Source organism: Trachemys scripta, chromosome 9, assembly GCF_013100865.1.
Source record: "Trachemys scripta elegans isolate TJP31775 chromosome 9, CAS_Tse_1.0, whole genome shotgun sequence".
NCBI classification, from domain to species: Eukaryota; Metazoa; Chordata; order Testudines; family Emydidae; genus Trachemys; species Trachemys scripta.
In genome coordinates this window covers 29,418,315-29,439,279 of record NC_048306.1, presented here as the reverse complement: position 1 = coordinate 29,439,279, position 20,965 = coordinate 29,418,315, and the positions used below count along the sequence as shown (strand labels likewise).

At 38.0% G+C, this 20,965-nt stretch overlaps 1 protein-coding gene across 1 annotated transcript in view; it reads left to right on the top strand.

Annotated features, from left to right (window-relative positions):
• The window catches only part of CHM (CHM Rab escort protein), a 153,391-nt gene that overhangs the window by 107,269 nt on the left and 25,157 nt on the right, over window positions 1-20,965 (top strand). The window contains exons 10-12 of the mRNA XM_034781536.1: window positions 8,447-8,551; window positions 11,743-11,806; window positions 16,989-17,085. Coding sequence (XP_034637427.1) covers window positions 8,447-8,551; window positions 11,743-11,806; window positions 16,989-17,085 — 266 coding nt within the window. The remainder of the gene's footprint in view (window positions 1-8,446; window positions 8,552-11,742; window positions 11,807-16,988; window positions 17,086-20,965) is intronic.

The following is a 20,965-nucleotide window of genomic DNA, read 5'->3' as shown; positions in this document are numbered from 1 at the left end:
TCTGTTATTGCATTTTTAAAAATGGAGCTCACCTAAAGACTCATCAGATTAATCTTTGCTGATAATGCATGTCACTCCAAGAGAAAAGACTTTAATGAGTTTTTAGGTAGATTGTTGTCATAAACTATGCTGCCCTCTTATCCTAGGATAAATTTTTTTACAGCAGTATCAGGCCTGCAGGCAGGTTTAAAGTTGAGTGAAGAAAAATTGTTCCACATTTTTTTCCCCCCAGTGACATTGCTTGCACCTCTGTGGATTGTTATAGTTGCCATTATGTGTCTTTTTTTCAAGGATTTAAAAGTCAAAATGGCTGCAAACTGAAACTTGATGATCGAAATCTTGTTCTGAGAGTAAACTTAATTTTAAAAACAACACAAAAAAAGTTAGAGTATTTTTTCTAAGTTGGATATTTTTAAGTTTATTGGAATGGAAACAAAGTAGTGTAAGTTATTGCTTTAGAGGTGCTGTGCAATATTCAACAGCTGTTGAGTTCTAAGCCAGAGGTATGGCAACTTAGCAGTGGTGGTTGAAGTGATTCCTATAAATGGTTTGTAAAATGTTTTGATTTCTTTTCAGATGAAAGAAGCTGTACATGGAAATTCTTGGTTTTTGTGTTTTGGAATTTTTATTCTTTGGAATTCTTGTTTTGTTTTGTTTCCAGGTACTTTGTGTGAGCTTTTGTAACTCTGTGTTTTTAAACTGTTGTTCAGTTTCTGTTGACAAATATTTCAGAGTTTGTAAGGAGGCTATTGAAAATCAGTTCATGTTTGTTAGACAATGTTGATGGGCTTGTGCAATAACATTTTAATAAGGATAATTGTTTAATATGTTAATTGAAATGGACACAACTCACTTGCATGGTTCTCACAGCTAAACTGAACCTTACCATATTGTGCTTAGATATGCACGTAACACCAATTCTTTGTGGGCCACTGAAATTCTAGGAACATACAGAGTTGCCAGTTTCAGGGCTAACTACTCCACAGTTGATTCAGTAGTACTAATTGCTTAACACACCAGTTCCCAAGCTTCAGTCCACGGGCCACTAGTAATCCACAGAGGGCTGACTGGTCCAGTGGTGCTGATTCTCCTCCTTCTTACCAGCTGATTCTGCGTGCCTCCAGGAACTTTCAAATTAAAGCCTTGTGTGCATGTAGAAGCAACTGTAAATGAGGAGGAGAAGCTGACATAGTTCTTGCTAAACAAAAGGATAAAGAGAGGAAACAGAAATCACCTTTGGGGAGCAAAGCCTCCACTGGGGCTATGACTCGTAGCCACCAAAAGGAGAGCAGTGTTCAGGGAGACAAGGAATAGATGGCTGGGCAACATGTGATGATAAATGTAATATGTGGTTTCAAAAAGGAGGGGAGCTACCTCCTGGTCCACTCCTCTATTAAGATGTGGTGTATTTTGTGAAAAACTTGGAAAACTTTCTTCTTTAACCCATTTATTTGAGATCAGGTCATCTAGTAATTTCCCCCCCAGTTTTCTGATTTTTGCCCCCACATTTCCTATCCAATTGACCTCTCATCTTTTATATATTCTCCCCATCTCTCTTAATTACTCTGTTGGTGACCTTTTTTCCACACAGTGCAGTTTTTTTTTCTTTCCAGCATGTCCCAAATGCTGTGTGTTATCAGAATTTATCTACCATTGGTGCCATCTTTGCCTCTTTTATGGCCACAACATTCCTCTTATTTGTCTTGTCAATTATTTCTACTATTGTACCTCTCCTGTTTTCTGTATTTTTTTTTTTCATGGAAAGAGAATCCATGCAGCATCACACTGCTAAGCATTTCAGACCCTTCTTAGAAACTTGACTCTTGAAGTTACCACTCTTTGCCTGTTAGGTGTGCCCTAAATAATGTGAATAAATAATCTATTCACTTCATCAGAGTTCCTGTGAGTCTTCATACTTCCTATATGTGCTTGGATTAGCCCATTTGCCTAATTAACTAGCCCACTCATGCCATTTTAGGGCATCTGCTCCTATTTTCACTGACTGTCTTTAACAGATTCCTTCTTCCTGAAATAATTCACCTTTGAACAGTCATTTAATTACTGTTATCTGAAGCTTTATATGAAAATATTGCATAAAGTCCTGCTGCCCAAAATGTGGTTACCTGCATCTTCCATGGTTTGGGCAATCATGAACACATTAAGCCCATGTTCCAGGCCCTTTCCTGGCTACCAGGCTTCCAATGCCAGTTTTAAGGTCTTCATCCTAATTTTCAAAGCCATCAGTTGACAAGTCCAGGCAATATTAAAAATAAAAACTAAATTTCAATCTATGAACAACTGAGACAGTGTAAAAGACGGGGACAAAACTTTCTTGGTTGACAGAATACAGCTATGGAACAAACTTCCAGAGAAGGTTAGGTGAATCCAGAACCTGACCATCTAAAGGAAATGGTGCAAAGTCTTTCTTTTGTGACACAGCCATTCTAGAGCATTCAAGAATGCCAGTCTCAAAGCTAGGACCCCTTTCTGAATCTCCCTCAAGACATTTTCCCTTTTCTCTGCTAAATTTTCACATTTGGCATTTTTGTTCTTTTGATTTGAGTTACATGTGTCTTCCACTTTGAGCTACCTGTCACTGCTATTAAAAGTTTAGTTTAGGGCTTCAGTATCACGTAGTATAAACATACAGTGTATATTGTATACCAGCATTTCTAGTTTACTATCATTCCAGGCATTTCCAGATAGTTCATGAGTATTTTCATTTTCAAATAATTGGCTTTGGATCACATCTGTACTAGCATACAAACACCTTTGTATTCATCCGAATGAGTATAGTCTAACATTTGAGGCACACATCCAGAAGATAGATAGTGATCTATGAGTGGCAGATTTTGTAATGGACACAAGCTGATCAAAAGAAGTTGTATAACTCCCCTACGAGTTAGTGCAAGTTCACCAACAAAGTGGCCACTCAAAGAACAAGGAATAAAATAGACTTGTCCTTGAAGTTTAATAAAGTGATTTTATTTGCTGGTTGGCTATCGTCTGACATGGCCAACAGCTCAGAAAGTTTGTATGAATAACAAAGTTGGTCCTGTTTGTCACAGTGGTTTAAGGATACACATGAGGAGCCTCTCTATCACTAAAACAAGTTTTCAGGCCACTACCCACCTTCTCTGAAGCACATCTAACATCTTATCACTGCAGGACAGATAAGGATCCATACTCCCTTCCACAGTACCCAATGAAATTCCATCTTCACTAGATTATTGTCCATATCTTATATTATAGAATGGCTTTCTGGAATGTAATTGTTAATAATAGCCCTTTACATGTAGTTCGTCGTATATGAACCATTATTATAATATGCAAAGAAGAGGTTATAGAAAGCTGGAATCTTTTAGAACTAGCTGTTCCAAGACTTGAATAATGCAACTAAAAGTTTTTTCACTGTAGCTATGTATCTTTGTTTGAACAGGTGTTGTATAAATAAGTAATTCTGCTTCAATTAAACGTAAAGAAAGGAAGGAAAAAAGCTGAAAAGTTTACATAAACAAGCAACCTAATGTAAATCACCAATTTTAAAAAAGGTTTAATTAGTTAAGATACCATGTTGCTAGATACTATAAACTTGACATAACTCTGGTGTTGTGTGTTAGCAAACTGAAAGAGCATCATGCTGTTTGCCCTAACGGAAATGCAAATTGAATTTCATTACTATTATCCTTTTAGTGTCTTTTGCTTTTAATTCCTGTATGCTTAGCAGAGATTGCTCATTTAGCTTAATTTGGTAAGATTTAAGGTATTTTAATTCACATCAAGTATATTTCAAGTATGGTTACATTAAAAATAATTGCTAACATTTTATGTTGAGCCTACTTTAAATGTGTTTCTTCTAAAATAATTCTGGCCCAAAAACTGAAAAGATGTGACAAATGTAAATTTATATTTCTATAATAAAAAGATATAGCAAACACATAGTAATTTACATATCTTTCCTGAAATATTGCATAGTGGCTTTGTCAGTGCTGGTAAGTCCATTTCAAGGATGTCGCCCTTAGTCCATTAGTTTGGATAATGAGCCCTATAAAGTACATTTATAACTCATGGCACTGCAAGGAGATGGATTCTAATTTTCATCCTTTTATCTAGACACATTGAAAGAAGGTCAATGGAGGGTTCTGTATGATTCATTGTCCCAACACATATCAGATGACAGAGACCTGATAATGTCAGTGCATAAGTGTTTTCCTTATTTGGTAGCAGCACTGGAAAGAAATCTTCTCATGCCCCCACATTTGAAGTGAAGTGGAAACTGATATTAAAAGAAGCAAGAAGTACTATCTTTTTTTCTGTTTAAAGCCTTATCAGACATATGACTTGATAGCTATTCCTGAACAAAGGAGAGAAAACAACACTTAACAGGAAAATAAAAAGCCTATATAGTTGCTTTTGCTGGCTTTGAGTGATGCAACATGACATTTAATCAACCTTTCCCCCTCCAGAATGTTTGGGGGGGCTGGGGGAAACTTGTTTCATAAACAATATAAAAGGTTATAATTAGATATGAATGTGCCAGCTTGACTTGGTTGTTTATTAGCAGTATTTAAATGAGTGCTCTAGAGTGAAATTAGTTCAGCTCACATTTAAAAAAAATAGAAGTAACAAGTGAAATACACGTTGAGTAGAACGATTTACATTATATGCATATGGTATTTCATGTTTAAACTTGATAATAAAATATTAAACATTTATTTTAAATATTTAATTTTAATATTTAATACATTTAAATGGACTATGTGCACTGAAACTGTTGAATTTAGACAGAGTTAGAATGTTAGACAGGTGGTTTGCAAATCGCACATTGTCCATTATTATGAAATTAATATTTAGATTTTACAACTCTTCTATACCCTTGTCACTATTAAGTTCTTGCTACCATTCCGACTAAGTCGTGAGTCTATTCTATCCATATTTCTCTTCTGACTCTCATTTCAAGCACCGACTTTCCATAGAAAGTTGGGGTGAAATCCTGGTCTCACTGAAGACAATGCCAACCCTACCATCTACTTAAATAGGGACAGGATTTCATCTTTTGTGGGATTTTTAGGTTTGTTTACTGTAAGAAAACTGACTAATAACTAATGTTATAGAAAATGTTTATGCTTACTTTATAATCAGATATTTTATTGGTAGATGAGTAATACATTCTGGAGTGTGCTCCGTTGAAGCAACTGATTTGTGTCACTTATTTGGGTAGCCGATTCAAAAAGGCTTCACTCTTCTAAGTGGGAGATGTTTTGCATGTCAGCCAAAAAGTTCAACGAAAAAGTGTTCAATGTTTTTATACAGAAAATGATCTGACATTATAGAAAGCCTTAAAAATCCTTTTGAGAATCCAGTATTAAACCTTAAAGATCTTTGTGACATTAAAAAAAAAAAATAGCCCCAAAGGAAGAAACTGTAGAATGTGTATCCTACTTGAAGTTGAACTAAGAACAGCAGTCATTAAGAAGGGTATCCTCTGAAATTGTAGTCTTGTCCAATATGTTCAGCTTCTCAGCTTTGGGAAAATATAAACAAACATGGCTTCAAAGTATGTCAGCTGGTCAGTAGTGGCAAGTTTTAATTATTGCCCTTAGGAAACATGTTTAATTTGTTTCTAACAATGTTTTAATCTTTAGTTGCTAAGTGTAACTATTTTGTTTTTATTCTTCAAGTGATGGTCTTTATGTGTATTCCATACTTGGGTATGCATGTGCCTAAGTTCAGATTTTTTTTTTACAGGAAGTGTCCATTGACCCATACATGCACCGTAACTTTATTTGTACTGTGAACCAAAGGCATCAAGGGTGATGCACGAGAACACCTCTCCAGTTCCTTCTTACCGCTGCATGGTCTGAGTCAGAATCTTTGGTGCCCTCAGCTCCTTTCTGTTGCAACATTTCTGTAAATATATTGTATATAGTTCGTTTTGCTGGCTTTATAGTATAGTGTGATCTTCAGTCATCCTGTCACACCTAGATTTTTTTCAAGGGACTTCTTGGATCCTTTCCACCATTGATGAAATTCGCACCTTAGTGGGACCTTAATTTCATTCTGTTGTCTCTCACCAGACCTCCCTTTGAGCCACTGGTCACGTGTTCTATGGCCCATCTGTCTAGGAAGGTGACCTTTCTAATCACTGTAACATCAGCCAGAAGTGTCAGTGAGCTGGGAGCTCTCATGGCAGACCTTCCATATACTATCTTTTATAAGGAAAAGGCCTTGTTATGCAGCCACTCCGGATTCATCCCTAAAGTAGTGTCTGAGTTTCATGAGTCAAACCATCAACTTGTTAGTATTTTTTCCTAAACCTCATGCCTCGGATGAAGAGAGGAGCCTGCATTCTCTGGATATCCAAAGGGATATCTTTTATCTAAAAAGAACGAGGCATTAGAAAAATACCTAAACCACATGTTTCCGTAGCAGAGAGATCAAAGAGTCAAGTTATATCTGCTCAGACTTTCGAAATAGATTTCTGGTTGTATTATCCTTTACTAACTAGATCCCATGCCCCCTCAGAGGGTGTGAGGGCTCATTCCAGAAGGGCACAAATAGGCTTTGCTGCATCTCTGAGAGACATACCCCTAGTAGAGGTAAGTAGAGCAACCACCTGGAGATCCTCGAATATCTTCACAAGACATTATGCTTGGGTCCTGTTGTCCACTGTGTATATAGCTGTGGGGACTGCATTATTACAGTCAGCTGTCGCTTCTGCTTCCTCACACTCACCATCAGTTTGTCCACTGTTTTTTAATCTCCCGCATGTGGAATATACATAGGGACCATCACTTGAAGAAGAAATGGAGGTTACTTACCTGTAACTAGAGGTTCTTGGATATGTGTGGTGTCTATCTGTATGCCGACACCCACCCTCCATCCCCTCTGCCATGGATTGTTTGGACTCGCAGTAAGAATAGGAACTGGAGAGGCAGTGGCCTGCACCACCCTTTATGTGCTCGGTTTGGAGCACAAGTAGAGCTATGGTGCATTTGCAGTGCATGTGTACTCATGTGTGGAACACAGACAGGGACCACACATCTCAAACTTCCAGTTACAGGTAAATAACCTCCAATTCTTTGAGATCCTTTTTCTCTGCTTGTATAATATTTCAATAAAATAGCTAAACTTCAGCGCATATTCCCCACCATTTTAGCTTTCTGTACTAGTATTCTTGTTACATATTTTGGTTTTTGGACTCAGTTTTCAGCCTTGATAAGTAAAGAAACATTACTTTGTTGCATTGTACTTTAACAGAAGATATGAAGGATTATTATAACCTCAAATATTTCCAGACAATAGTATCACAATTTTTTTATATAGATAGCAGCTGTTTTTTTACTTAGTAAATGAGTGAATGGCTACCTTGAAGACTAACACCAATGACATTTCCTAGAAAATAACTAGTGTGGAAGTAATTCACAAAAAGGTAGTTAGACCGTATTTCATAGAGGCTGAATCTGTGTTGTGCCTTCAAAGGGATCCCAGGTCTTAGTTATAAATTATTATTTAATTTGTCATTATTTTTATATTCTAGTAGCATCTACATGCCACAGTCAAAATCAGAACTTATACACATATCCTACATGCTGGTACCAGTATAGACAAGGCCTTAGAGAAGTTCTTAATATTAGATTTTCAAACATTTGCCTAAAGCAAACTTAAAATAATTTTTTTACCTTTTAAAACTCTTATATTTTGTCTTTAAAAGAGTATTATCTATCATGACCATTGTTCTGCTCTTAGAACAACATGATCTATTGTGCTTTGTCAATACAACTAAAGAGTTAGATCACAAATGCTTTGTAGAATCATAGACAGTAGGGCCAGAAAAGATCACTTGGATCACTCAGTTTATCCCTTCTCACAACCCCACATTTCTCAAGACTACTCCCTTACAACAGTCAAACTTTCTTTCTTTCTAACTTGTCATTAAAGCTTTATTACTACAGTAACCTTGTCCTTGCTTTGATAAAGGGAACCAATGGAAAACTAAGCGTGGTGATACAGGTTTGGACACGTAGTAAGAGTAGGAACTGGAGGTTCCTTATAGGAAATCATTCTAAGTTTCACTTTTTCAGTTATCACCGTCTGCAGTTGCCATAAAGAGCCAGGGTTAGCAATGTGGATGTAATACATGATTTTTGTTTGTGAAATGATTATATAATGCTCTAATACTATTTTTGGTATAATTTAGAACAAAGAACTGCATGCACTACATTATGTTTCTCTTTTCTTGTAAGGTCATGTTATAAGTAATCAGATTTGTGCTAAGGAGTCATTTCTAGCTGTTTATAAGTAAAATACATAGCATTTATTACTAATTGTTGGAAACTCAGTTGAATCCCTCAAAAAATGTTCAACTTAATGAGCCTAACAAATTACTTATAAAAATTATATCATGAAATTAATCTCTTCCTATTGTGTCGTGCTTCTTTTACAGATGTAAAGCACTCATAGATCATTTTGGGCAAAGAATAAGTGCTAACTATTTTGTGGTGGAAGACAGTTACCTTTCAGAGAAAACTTGCACAAATGTGTGCTACAGGTAAATATTGAGCAAAAAGCATAGTAAATGCTATTTTTTAAAAACCTCCAATATATAAAATATGTTGCAAATGAAACTTCACAACTTGATGCAGAGGGCAGCCTCATGGTAATATAGCCTAATCCTGTGTGATTTTTTTTTCTCTTGTGTGCATATTATAGAGGGCACTATGCACCCTATATTCAGCTCCCCTAGTATTTTCATTATACATTTTTTTTCTGAAGGGTTTTTTTGAAGAATTCTTAACATTTCTGTTCATGCAGCAGGAATTTAGTATTTGTCAGGGGGATATTAATTGGTTTAGAGTGGTGCCTGTTGTTCAGATTTGGATGAGTGTTGAAAATCATCACTTTTTTCCGTGTTACTGATCAGTGTTCATTACTAGCTTCTTGTCACAAGGAAGAAGAAAAAAAGTCGTTCCATTAGCTTTGCACATATACTGCCCTTATGCATTCAATGTGTTCCAGATGGGGGACAGGCAAAATGTATCAGGTACAATATCAGATTGACACAGTCAGTAGGGGAATTAAGACTTGAGTTCATGATCTCCTGGTTTCCAGCCCACCTTTTTTTAGGCTGGAGTCTTTGCTAGAGTGTTTTGAACATATAAATTGCTATAAAAATGCTAAGTAAGAGACTTGATAATTTTTTTTATCTGTTCTACAGGAAATACCAATATTTTGACATTTGTTTTCATCTCAGATTTGTTTTGAGTTAATAGTAATCTCTGTATCCAGCTGAGTTGTCATGATGTTTCATGGGAATTGTAGTTCCAGGACTCTTATGCCCCATTTCTCCTCTGTAGGCCTTGTTACCTGGCAAAACTATATCTTGCATCATATACTGTCATCTCTCCTTGTGGTCAAGCTGCCATCATGCTTTGCTTTTTGTTTCAATTTTCCCAATGGAAAGTTCTTTCAAAAAATTATATTTCCTGTGGAAAATTACAATGTAGACAGAACCCCATTTTCTGTAGGGGAGATATTTATTTGATAGTTTTCAACCAGCCCTGCTAAGAACTCTGGAAAATCAGGCCATATGTGTCTCAAATTGGGGTATGTCGAAAATTAGGTGCCCAAATTAGTGGAGATTTTTTGCAAATTCTGGCTTTAATTTCCCTATGCTTCAGTTTTCCCTTTGTGAAACCTCTCCCAAGCTCACGCCGGTGTTGTGAAGATGTGTGTGTTAGGCTCACATATTACAGTAATTAGTACTGTAGGAAAGTAGATGAGAAAAATACTTGTCCTTTGTTTCATGCAGCATTTGGATGGTGTACAGTAAATAAGGAATGGGGGCATACTTTGAGTATAAAAATAAATATTGAATACCTCCGTCCCTGAGCACCGTTTATCCTGTGCAGCGATGTCTATCTCTATATTTGTGTACAGACACACATGGGTTTATTTGTGGTGGAAAACTTGCTTTTCAAATTGAAAAAGTGATTGACAATATAGCTTGAGGCAGTAGTGTCCACCTGGGGTCGCTCTTCCAATCCAAACACCAATAGTTTTCTCTACAAACTTAAAAACATCAGTCTTTGTTGTTACTTCCTTTTTAAGGCTTTTTTTACCCTAAATATGTTGTAGATGCAGTTACAGTTCTTCCTTTTGAAATTTTTCTTGTTTAGCTCACATCTTCATATGATGCTGGCAGCCAGCAAGAATTCCGTAGCCTTATTGGTAGTGATCGTTGCATCATTTTCCTCCCTCCCTCCCCCCCAAAAAAAATTGTGTCAGAACATTGTTTCGGGGAGCCTTTTGGTGCTCCTGGTGTAGTATTTAAAAGTAACATTATTCTTGTACCATTTTTGCTTTATGCACCATGGCTTTTGTTGCTGAATAGCCTGACCAAGTAGCACAAGAGCCAGGAAGTTTGACCCAGATGCTGCAGAAAGTGCAATAAATTGAAATGTCTCAAATATACAGTTTTTAGGCATTGAATACGATTCATCGAGGCGATGTGATTTTTGTAATTTATATGATGAGTTGCATGTTTCTAAAATTAAAATTTTTTTCTTGTTCATTTCCTTTTTCCTACTGAATGCATATGAAATGTGTCAGTAATATAGGTATTTGTGCATAAAAATATAAAATTGCCTCAAAATGCTATTTATTTTGTAACCAGAATGTTATAGAATCTCTGCAATGTAGAATTATATAATATTCTGGTTACAAAATATTTTTATTCGTTTAATAGAAGCTGAAGCCTTGGTTTTGCAGTCTTTTACTTGCATTAGTGCTTTTATTTTGGTAATGGCTGTAGTGCATTAATTGAGGTTGTAGAAGTGGGCCTACTTCGTACCACAAAATATGTAATGAATAATGTGTAATCATTAGGGCCGGTGTAAGGAAGTTTCGTGCCCTAGGTGAAACTTCCACCTTGCACCCCCGCACAGCCCCGCGGCAGCTGCCTGCCCCCCTCCACCCTGAGGCATTCCCCCCCACCCCACCGGGAGCCGTGCGGCAGCTCCCCATCCCAGCTCACCTCTGCTCCACCTCCTTCCCAAGCACGCCACCCCCGCTCTAATTCTCCTCCCCTCCTAGGATTGCGGCGCCAAACAGCTGATTGGCGCCGCAAGCCTGGGAGGTGGGAGAAGTGAAGCAGCAACGGCGTGCTTGGGGAGGGGGTGTAGCAGAGGTGAGCTGGGGTGGGGAGCCCTGCGGCAGCTCCGTCCCCGCCCCCCCACACTTTGGGGCACCCCCCCCGTGGCAGCTCCCCGGCCCGGGGAGCCGTGTGGCAGCTCCCCACCCCAGCTCACCTTTGCTCCCCTTCTCCCCGAGCACGCCGCCCCTGCTCTAATTCTCCTCCCTTCCCAGGCTTGCGGCGCCAAACAGCTGATTGGCGCCGCAAGCCTGGGAGGCGGGAGAAGTGGAGCAGCTGCTGCGCTGGGAGAGGGAGTCTGAGCCGCACGTGTCAGCGTGCCGCCGGCAGCCCAGCCCAGGAATGCTGTAAAAAAAAAATTGAGGGCACCGCTTTTTGGCGCCCCCAAATCTTGGCGCCCTAGGCAACCGCCTAGTTTGCCTTAATGGTAGCACTGGCCCTTGTAATAATGATAGTTAGCTTATATTTAAGTAACAAAAATAATTTGCCACAGTGGTAATATTGTAACTAAATTATTTTCAAAAGGCCTGAATCCAAATAGCTATGTTTTCTCTCTTGTTAAGTATCATAATTGCTTTATTTAATTGTAGGCAGATCTCAAGAGCAGTGCTCATTACAGATCAATCCATACTAAAGACAGATTCAGACCAGCAGGTATGTATCAATGCCGTATTTGTAATCTTTTTAAATAGTTGTATATGATCAACTTAAACTTCTGTGAAGAATTAATTTGTATTTTTGTTTCTGTTTGAATCTAGCTTTCCAGTTAATTGGTTCTATTGATATTATCTTAATCCCATTTTTTCTCTTTAAAGTAGCAAATTAAATGTAAAATCAGTCAAAATGGAAAACTACTAGCTAGCAATGGGACTGGCATATTTTTGTGTTAATAGTCACTCTGACACCTTTTGTTAGTAGTCTCAGAGAAACCAAGAATTGAATCAGAATTGAGACTAAACATCAAGCTTATCCCTATGAGAGGTTCCTCTAGGCCAAGACTGGTGTTTATTTGTGGAGCTATTTGAGGAAGCTTGCATAGTCCTTGGCACTGTTAATCTGGTGCCTTTCATGATCTGTTCACTCAGGGTATATTTACACTGCAATTAGGCACTCTCAGATAGCCTTTGCCAGCTGACTTGGACTTGCAGGGCTGGGGCTGCAGAGCTGTTTGGTTGCAGTGCAGACATTTGGGCTTGGGCTGCAGGCCAAGCTCTAGAACCCTCCCACCTCACAGGGTCCTAGAGCATGAATGCCTACGCTGCAATTGAACAGCTCCTCAGCCTGAGCCCTGAGAGCCCGAGTCAGCCATAGGTTTTTAACTGCAGTGTAGACATACCCTTAATGTTTAAGGGGAAATTTTTTTTTAAATAGCATAATATATTTAGTTTAAATCAGATACTGTATACTAGTGCTTCTCAACCCATAGAGTGCAACTTGCAGATTGGTCACATGGGATGCTCACTGAATCAAATCCCAAGGGTTGAAACAAAATTGGTAGAACCATGTAGCTCGAACCCAATGGAAGGCAGAAAGGAGTGACTTTCTCCCTCGTCCATCCTGCTGCTCCTCTGTTCCCAAATCTAATCACAGTGCAGCCTTTAACTCACCTGCACAGTGGTCAGCTCTGGGGAAGGTGAAGCAGCAATTCTAGAAGCTGTGGCGCCAGCTTCACAGCCTCTTGCAGCAGCTGTGCCCAGAGTTAAGTGTTACATAAGTGGAATATAGGAGCGAAGAGAAGCATCCACAACAGCCAGTTATTACCTGCAGTCACAGGAACATAGGTATTAGACCCAGGTCCACAGAATCCAGTATCTTATCTGTGACAGTAGCCAGCACCAAATCCTGCATAGGAAAGCGAAAGAGAACCTGCAGTAGACAGATGTGTGATAACACTGCTCTACAGCCAAAATGCTTCTGAAATAAATGTAGTCAAACTTTACTAATTCTGGGTCACTGAGAACGAAAATGATGCTTAAAATTGTTGATTGGCTCTAGTTTTCAAGATATGCTATTGGGTCAGTATATATGATCCTTGACTTGGAAATGGCAGAGGATAAGTGAGTTATAAAGGAAGGGATCTCAGTTTAAACCAGAAATGACTAAAATACACCTTTGACTAGATCTATGAATAAATCTATGACTGGGTTTGGACAGTACTTGCTTTTTAGGCAAAACAATGAATGATGCAATCTGAAGCTGGTATTGCATCATACATGATATGAATTGCATCATGTTATTCCTAGAAGTCATGGATGATGCAATCATAATGAAGCTTACATCACTCTGCTGAACAAATTGCCCTATATCAGCTCTAGAACTCATACAGTGTCATGCTCTCTTATTTGTCAGTGTTTGATTTTGCAAAGGGACACATTTCTGTTTAGCCAAAGTGAGCAGAGATGCCTCGTACTTGTGTGAACAGTGCAGATAACTTCTGCTATATTTGTGGTGAAGTGACTTTTGCATCACAAAAGCGCAGTATAACCACTATGGTTAAGAAAGCCTATCACCTTGATTTTGGCTGCAAAATTGGAGATCAGGACAAGAGGTGGGCCCCACACATGTGCTGCAACACTTGTGCAACAAATCTTGACCAGTGGTTGAATAGGAAAAGGAAATCAATGCCTTTTGCAGTGCCAATGATTTGGAGAGAGCCAACAGATCATCCCAGCAATTGTTACTTCTGCATGGTGCCTCCAGTTGGGAAAGGTGTGTCAAAGAAGAAAAAGTGGACTGTGCATTATCCAAACATTCCATCAGCTATACGCCCAGTACCCCACGGAGAAGGACTGCCGGTTCCTGATGCACCAGAATCATTCTCACTTGAGTCAGACGAGGAAGAGGATGAAACTTCTGGTCCTGAACCATCAATGTCACAGGACCCACATTTTCTCCCATCCTCCTCCTCTGAACCACACCTCCTAACACAAGGTGAACTGAATGACCTTGTCAGGGATTTGGAACTACCCAAGAGTAAGGCAGAGCTGTTGGGCTCCAGACTACAGCAGTGGAATCTCCTGGCAGGTGGTGTTAGGGTTTCCATGTTCCGTGACCGTCAAAAGGATCTTGTCCCATTCTTCTTCATGGAAGGTGATCTTGAAGCCTGCAACAACATCGATGGTGTGATGGCAGCCCTCAACATCGTTCACAATCCAGATGAGTGGAGACTGTACATTGAGTCATCGAAGACGAGTCTTAAAGCTGTTTTTCTGAATAATGGCAATGTTTTGCCATCAATTCCAGTTGGTCAGGCAGTCCATATGAAGGAAAGCTATGACAACATGAAACAACTTTTGAGGTGCATAAACTATGACCAACATCAGTGACAGCTTTGTGGCCATTTGAAGGGTGTTGCTCTCTTGCTTGGTCTGCAGACTGGATACACAAAGTACTGCTGTTTTCTCTGCGAATGGGATAGTCGTGCAAGAAATTCCCACTACATCAAGAAAGATTGGCCACTCCGACAGTCACTGGAGCCTGGGAGGAAAAGTGTTCAGAATCCACCACTTGTTGAATCAAGGAAGATTTTGTTACCACCCTTACACATCAAGCTGGGTCTGATGAAGAACTTTGTCAAGGCTGTTGACAAAACACAAGCAGCTTTCAAGTACCTCCGTGGAAAATTTCCAAGGTTAAGTGAAGCTAAGATAAAGGAAGGTGTCTTTGTTGGTCCTCAGATTCGTGAACTTCTTCGAGATGATGCATTTGACCATGCACTGCGTGGCAAGGAAAAGACGACATGGAAAGCCTTCAGTTAGTGGCAATAAATTTTCTCGGAAACAACAGGGCAGACAACTACAGGTTGTTGGTGGAAAACCTCCTCAAGGCATACGAAAGCCTTGGTTGCAACATGTCACTAAAGATACATTTTTTGCACTCTCATCTAGATTTTTTTCCACCGAACTGTGGAGCAGTGAGCGACGAGCATGGTGAGCAATTTCACCAGGACATTGCAACAATGGAGAAACGCTATCAGGGCAAATGGAGCCCATCAATGCTTGCAGACTATTGCTGGACAGTGACAAGAGATGCTCCAGTTAATGAATACAAGAGACAAGCCAAGAAGCGCCGAGTAGACACTGAATAGGACTAAACTATGTACATAATAGTTTTTTGCCTTTTGTTTCATAATACATTTTATTTATATAACCCTTTTGCTGATTTTTAAAGTGTTACATAAACAGGACAAGTGAAATATTATCATGTAAAGCAACCATAACCACACGAAAAGACCTAGGTTTACAATTTTTGATTAAAACTCTACTACCTACACAATATACATAGACATAAAATGTAAAAACTTAAATACCTTAGAAACAGTAGCCAATCAGTTGTTTTAATTGTCATATTTGAATTCAGCACATCAAAATACATAATAAATAGCACATTTTATCTCTGAAGCAGACGACTTCTCAAAAATTGTAGACCAGTGTAATCTGTCCATCAGGGAAGTCTCATTCTAATCCATAATAATGATTGGCCACAAAGCATGAAGGTTTCTTTATATCCCTTCCAAAACTTTTAAATGTTGATTATTATAACTCAGATATTTTTATTATCCATATAAATGTACAGTCCTCTATTGTGCTAAGTTCTTTGTCGAATTTACTGCCAATCTGTCTACTGTGTGGTTAAAACATTTCCTTTATCCTTCAATTAAGTTAAATGTCCACATGCTCTTCTGTTATGAGAAAGGGAGAATCTAAGTTCCTATCATTTTTCTCTACATCATTCATTTTGTGTGCATGTTATTTTATAGACTCCCAGTTCTTCCAACTGTTCTCACAACCAACAGCTGCCCATATAGAATCAAGACTCCACTAGACATTTGGCTTCCCCACTTATTTCCATCCTCATGAACCAATGGCAGTTTCAAAATTCAAAGGGTTGTGTTTGTCAGTTGTGGCAAGAAAATAGTTAGGTTTGTTGGATTCCATGTGGGAAAAGGTTAAGAACCATTTTTCTAAAAATGGCTACAGTGTTGATTTTTTTTATTATTGTACATCTTGTCCTGCAGATCTTACTAGCAAAAGTAGTCTGTGGCGCTATACATGTGAGTAAGGTTAAGATTGATCCCATGGATTTCTTTCTGAAAGGAGTACACCAGAAAATAAAATTACATGAAAGTAGTCTTAAGTGTCGCCAATTACTTTTTACCTTAACCGGGAATTGCCTTGATTTTGTGGGATGTTTGATCCTTCATGTTACTCTACTTTAACAGACTTGTTTATGAATTTTTAAAGCAGTTCATAAAAGGAAATAAATCTGTCGTGTATAGTATGTATGGGATTTGACAACAGCTTCTCTGGAGCTTTCTAAGTCTATTGCATAAATACATATTTATGGTGTTGATAGATTGCATACTTATTTACCCACTAGTCTGTAACAGCTCTTTTTGTGACCATATAAATACTCAAGTATGAACTTCTTCAAACTTATTTGTAGGACTCAAATCAAGCTGTCTTATTTTAGAAAATATGGATATTTTGAAACTTAATAGTCAATAACAGCATCAACTTTGAGTAAGATTTTGCAAGTGTATATTTAATGTTAAAATATGTATTATATATTCAAGATTATATGCTGTGTAGATATTAAAGATATAGCTATATATGATATCATCAATATTGGGGTGTTTGGTTTTTTGACTTTTTTGGGTACTTGAAGCTTTGTTCCCACTTGGATCCCTTGTGGCAATAGGCATTTTTATATAGATAGTCAATAGTCTGTTAACCGTGTGACATGTTGCACCATTATAATGTAGAATAATGAAACAAAGATCAAATTGCTTCTTTGTCTAATTTGATATTCAGAATTTTCTGTTCCTTTCTATTAGATTTCCATTTTGACAGTGCCACCAGTGGAAAGAGGGCAGCCAGCAGTTCGAATCATTGAGTTGTGTTCTTCAACCATGACGTGCATGAAAAACACCTGTAAGTTCAGAATAAATGTTTTTGACTGGTTTTTTTTTTGCTTCCATCAGCTATGAAAAAAAATTGTTAAAATATTTGTTTGAATCATTCGTCTGTTGCACAATTATCAGATTCCTGCTTGAGCAAAATAATCTATAATATCTTACTGCTGTCAATAGGAAAGAGAAATAATTCCACTCACCCTTATCTTATTCAGTATCATGTACCTAGTATTTCATGGGCTTCTGTGGGCTGCTTTTAGTTATCTAAAAAGATATTTTTGAAAAATTCAGGTACTAGAATTGTTTATGTAAACTCTTGCTATAATGCTCCTTTATTTCCAAAGAGTCCCTGGGGAGAGCTGATCATGTAAGTATAGTCCTCATATCCAGTTGCAGTTAGGGCCATGTGTTGTTTTATCTCATTTAACTAACAAGATATAGTGTAGAACACTATAGTGTAGTATAGTGTATTTTCTGGCACAGAAATACCGAAGACCAAATCTTGTCCCCTTGACTCACATCATTACTATCACTAAGTTTGATGTCACTGATGGTGTGTGATCAAGCAGGATTCTGCCCTGTTGGTTTAATTATAAAATAGTGCTTGCCCATTTCTTTAACACAGTTAATGAAAATATTCTTCATGTACCAGGAGATTTTAAAAGTAAATTACAACCCCACCTACCCAGAACAATATTTAAAATGTTGCATGGCTACTTCATGATAAAAAGATGTTCCAAATCCCCCTTTTCCTAACTTTTCTTTTTCTCTCTCAGAAATAGAGGTCCTGAGTAGAGATCCCTGAAAAAAGGGAATCCCCTTCCAAGGGAAAAATTTGCCTTTTTTTTTTTTTTTTTTTTAAATTGTCCCATATTGGGACAAAATTGTGAATTTTTTCATGGAAGGGAATTTAGGAAAAAAAAAAAAAGAAGCATCAAAATGGAATTTTTTGGCCTCCAGGTTGCCCACTGGGAAGGCTGTCATCAAATTACTTGTTAAATTGTGAGAGCCTTCCAGCCTGGCTGTCAGAGAAGCAGAGCACCCTGGTATTTAGCTTTCCACCCCCCACTCCCACCCCCAGCTTCAGGAGACAGAGCCCAGGTGCTCTGCCTCTGTCCCTGGAGCTGTGGGAGGCAGAGAGCACTGGCAGAAAGTAAAACTGGCAAAAGCTTTTTCGTAAGGGCAGCCAGGAAGGCATCACTTTAATTTTTACTGAGGAAAAATCAAAACTTTTGGATACAAGTTTTTCAAAAAGGGCATTATTAATTGGATAATCATTCCAATGCAAAATGTTCACCAAGCTCTAGTCCTGACTTTTGTTTTGCAATCAGCCTTTGCTAGCCCAGTGTTCTGGGGCAATGCATCTGCAATTCCTGCTCCCCAAGTGGCACAATAGCCAGCTAGCACTGCCACAAATGTGGCCAGGATTGGCCGAAGATGGGACATGACCAGGGTGTGTTGTTTCAGCTTTTGCCACTGATGCAGCTAGGGAGCTCCATTTGCAACTTGGTTGTCCTCCACTAATAGCCACCCACCACCACCAAGGAATGGTGTAATGTAAATACAATTGCATGCTCCAGCACTTAGTAATCTATTGAGGGTACAGCTTCTGTCACCGACTCAGTGAAAGTCACTAATTAGCTGGGTGACTTACTGTGCTCCCAATTGGAGTTGGGAGAACTGCAGTTCAATTTCAGTCTGAAGCTGTGTTGTCACTTTCCAGATGCTAAATTATTGCCAAAGTCCTCTGTCAAATGAGGAAGTCAGAACCTGATATTTCTGAGTTAACAAATAAGCTGAGAAAAAATGAGGAAAAATGTTGGGGCATCTTTGCATTGTAAAGGGGGCAGTTGAACTATAAAAACAATACAAGTTTATCTTTAGTAGAATAGTGGATCTGTTTGTTTGCCGCTTAGACTTGCACACTATTGTTAAAACTCAATAATAAATAGTTAGGTTTAGTCTCCAGAGATGTGTGTGCATTACAGTATCACCATTAAACTGAAGATCTTTTCTCATGAGAGAACCAAGATTAGATTAGCTAGGTTGTGTGGATTATTTATGAAAAATCTTGCAAAAGATGGGTGCGGACATGGGCTTACACCGTGTGTTGGTTCTCATGTACAAGGGAAGGCCTGCAAGGTTGGTGGGTTTTTTCCCCAAAGAGCTTTTTTCCTCCTGCTTATTTTTTACATTGGAAATTCAGGTTATCAGGGTGACCTGAAGAATTAGCAGGATTATATCATCACTGTTACCAAAAAAAAGTGAAACATGAGTTATTGAGAGAAGTGATTTTTTTTTTTTTTAATTTTAATTCTTTGTTTTGTTTTTTCGAGGGAGAACAATGGGGGTGAGTTTTGTGAGCACTTAACTAAAAATCTTGGGAGAAAATTTTTAAGAATTAAACACCCGACCCTTGATTTTAAATCTGAAACAGCTTCCAGTAGCCTCTTCTGACTCATCTAAGCAATCCTCCAGCAAAATAGGAAGATCAGACAAGAAATTCAGTGCTTCTTCATGCATCATAAAGATGCAAGGAATGGCACAATTGTAACTTTTTTCCTTTTTAGATTACCTTTAAGCCTAACACCATAAATCCAATCCTGCATTGCAATATGTTATACTCTACGCAGGATTACAAATATTTCATTTCATAAGAACAGCCTTTCAGCATAGGTAGCAAATACACTTAAGAGGAGGGATTTTTTTCACAGAATATTTTGGAAACAATCTTTGTTTTGTTGTTTTTTAAATGTGTGGTCCTGTTGATCTCCATCTTTTTCCTTTGTTCTTGTGTATACTGAGCAATTAATGTAATTCTATTTGATATATTTTCAGATCTACAATTAATCCAACATAACAAACTTCCTACTGTCAATAAATAGAGCACTAACCATCTGAATCTCATCTGACACCTCTTTTTGGAGTTTGTTCTTGAAAGGACAAATTGCTAAGGCAAAAATATTGTATCCAGCACATATTAAGTCTTTCTCTTTGTAGCTATAGAATGTAGCTCCAATATTAGAAAATGGGATTTTTCCATCATAATAACATTATAAGAGAAATGAGATTTTATCGGAATTGTATGGCTATATTAAATATTTCTGCATTAGCCTTTAATTTTTTTATATATGTGTGTGAATGAAATGTCTAGAAGGGACCTTCCAGTGTTTCCATTAAAAATTCCTATTTATAAGGGTTTATGTCTGAACCATTAACATTTGATGTGGTCTGAAAAAGTTGAACAAATTGTTCCTATTGAATCTCTCAGTAATCAGTTGGTCTTTTCTAAATTCTGTTAAGAGTTTACCAGTTTGAGACACTTCAAGGAGATAAGTAGAATGATACTGAATAATAACCAACTCATGCACTGTAACCTACATCTGAATTCAGGTCTTCAGAAGGGAAAGGAGGTGAGCTTATCCACTGAGCCACCTGGTCCCTTAAAACTGTTTTTACAGTATAGAATAAATAAAATTCATTGTAATAATCATTTTGTTATGTATTTATACAACAGAGTACTTTAGGTCAGTTGTGTTGCTAATGCTCATTCATTTAAATGACAGATTTGTTGCCTTGGTTTCTTCACTATATTATGAAACACAATAGGAAGTCAAACCTAGAAAGCATTTAATGTTCAGAGTGGGTTATAAACTCACATGCAAGCAATATTCTAAATTGAGGCTAAAATCTAGCACAAGAGCACGATGGAATCTTAAACCATTTCCTCCATCCCGCCCATCCACATTACTTCCACTTCACTCAGAATTTTTGTAGCCTTTCCTCAGAATGTACTTGTTTTGATGTATCAAAGTGTGCAATTTAAATCCTTTACTTATTTTGTTCTTGTACTCAATTAATGATGAACTGTTAATTTTTTTTATCAGTGTTGAAATAAC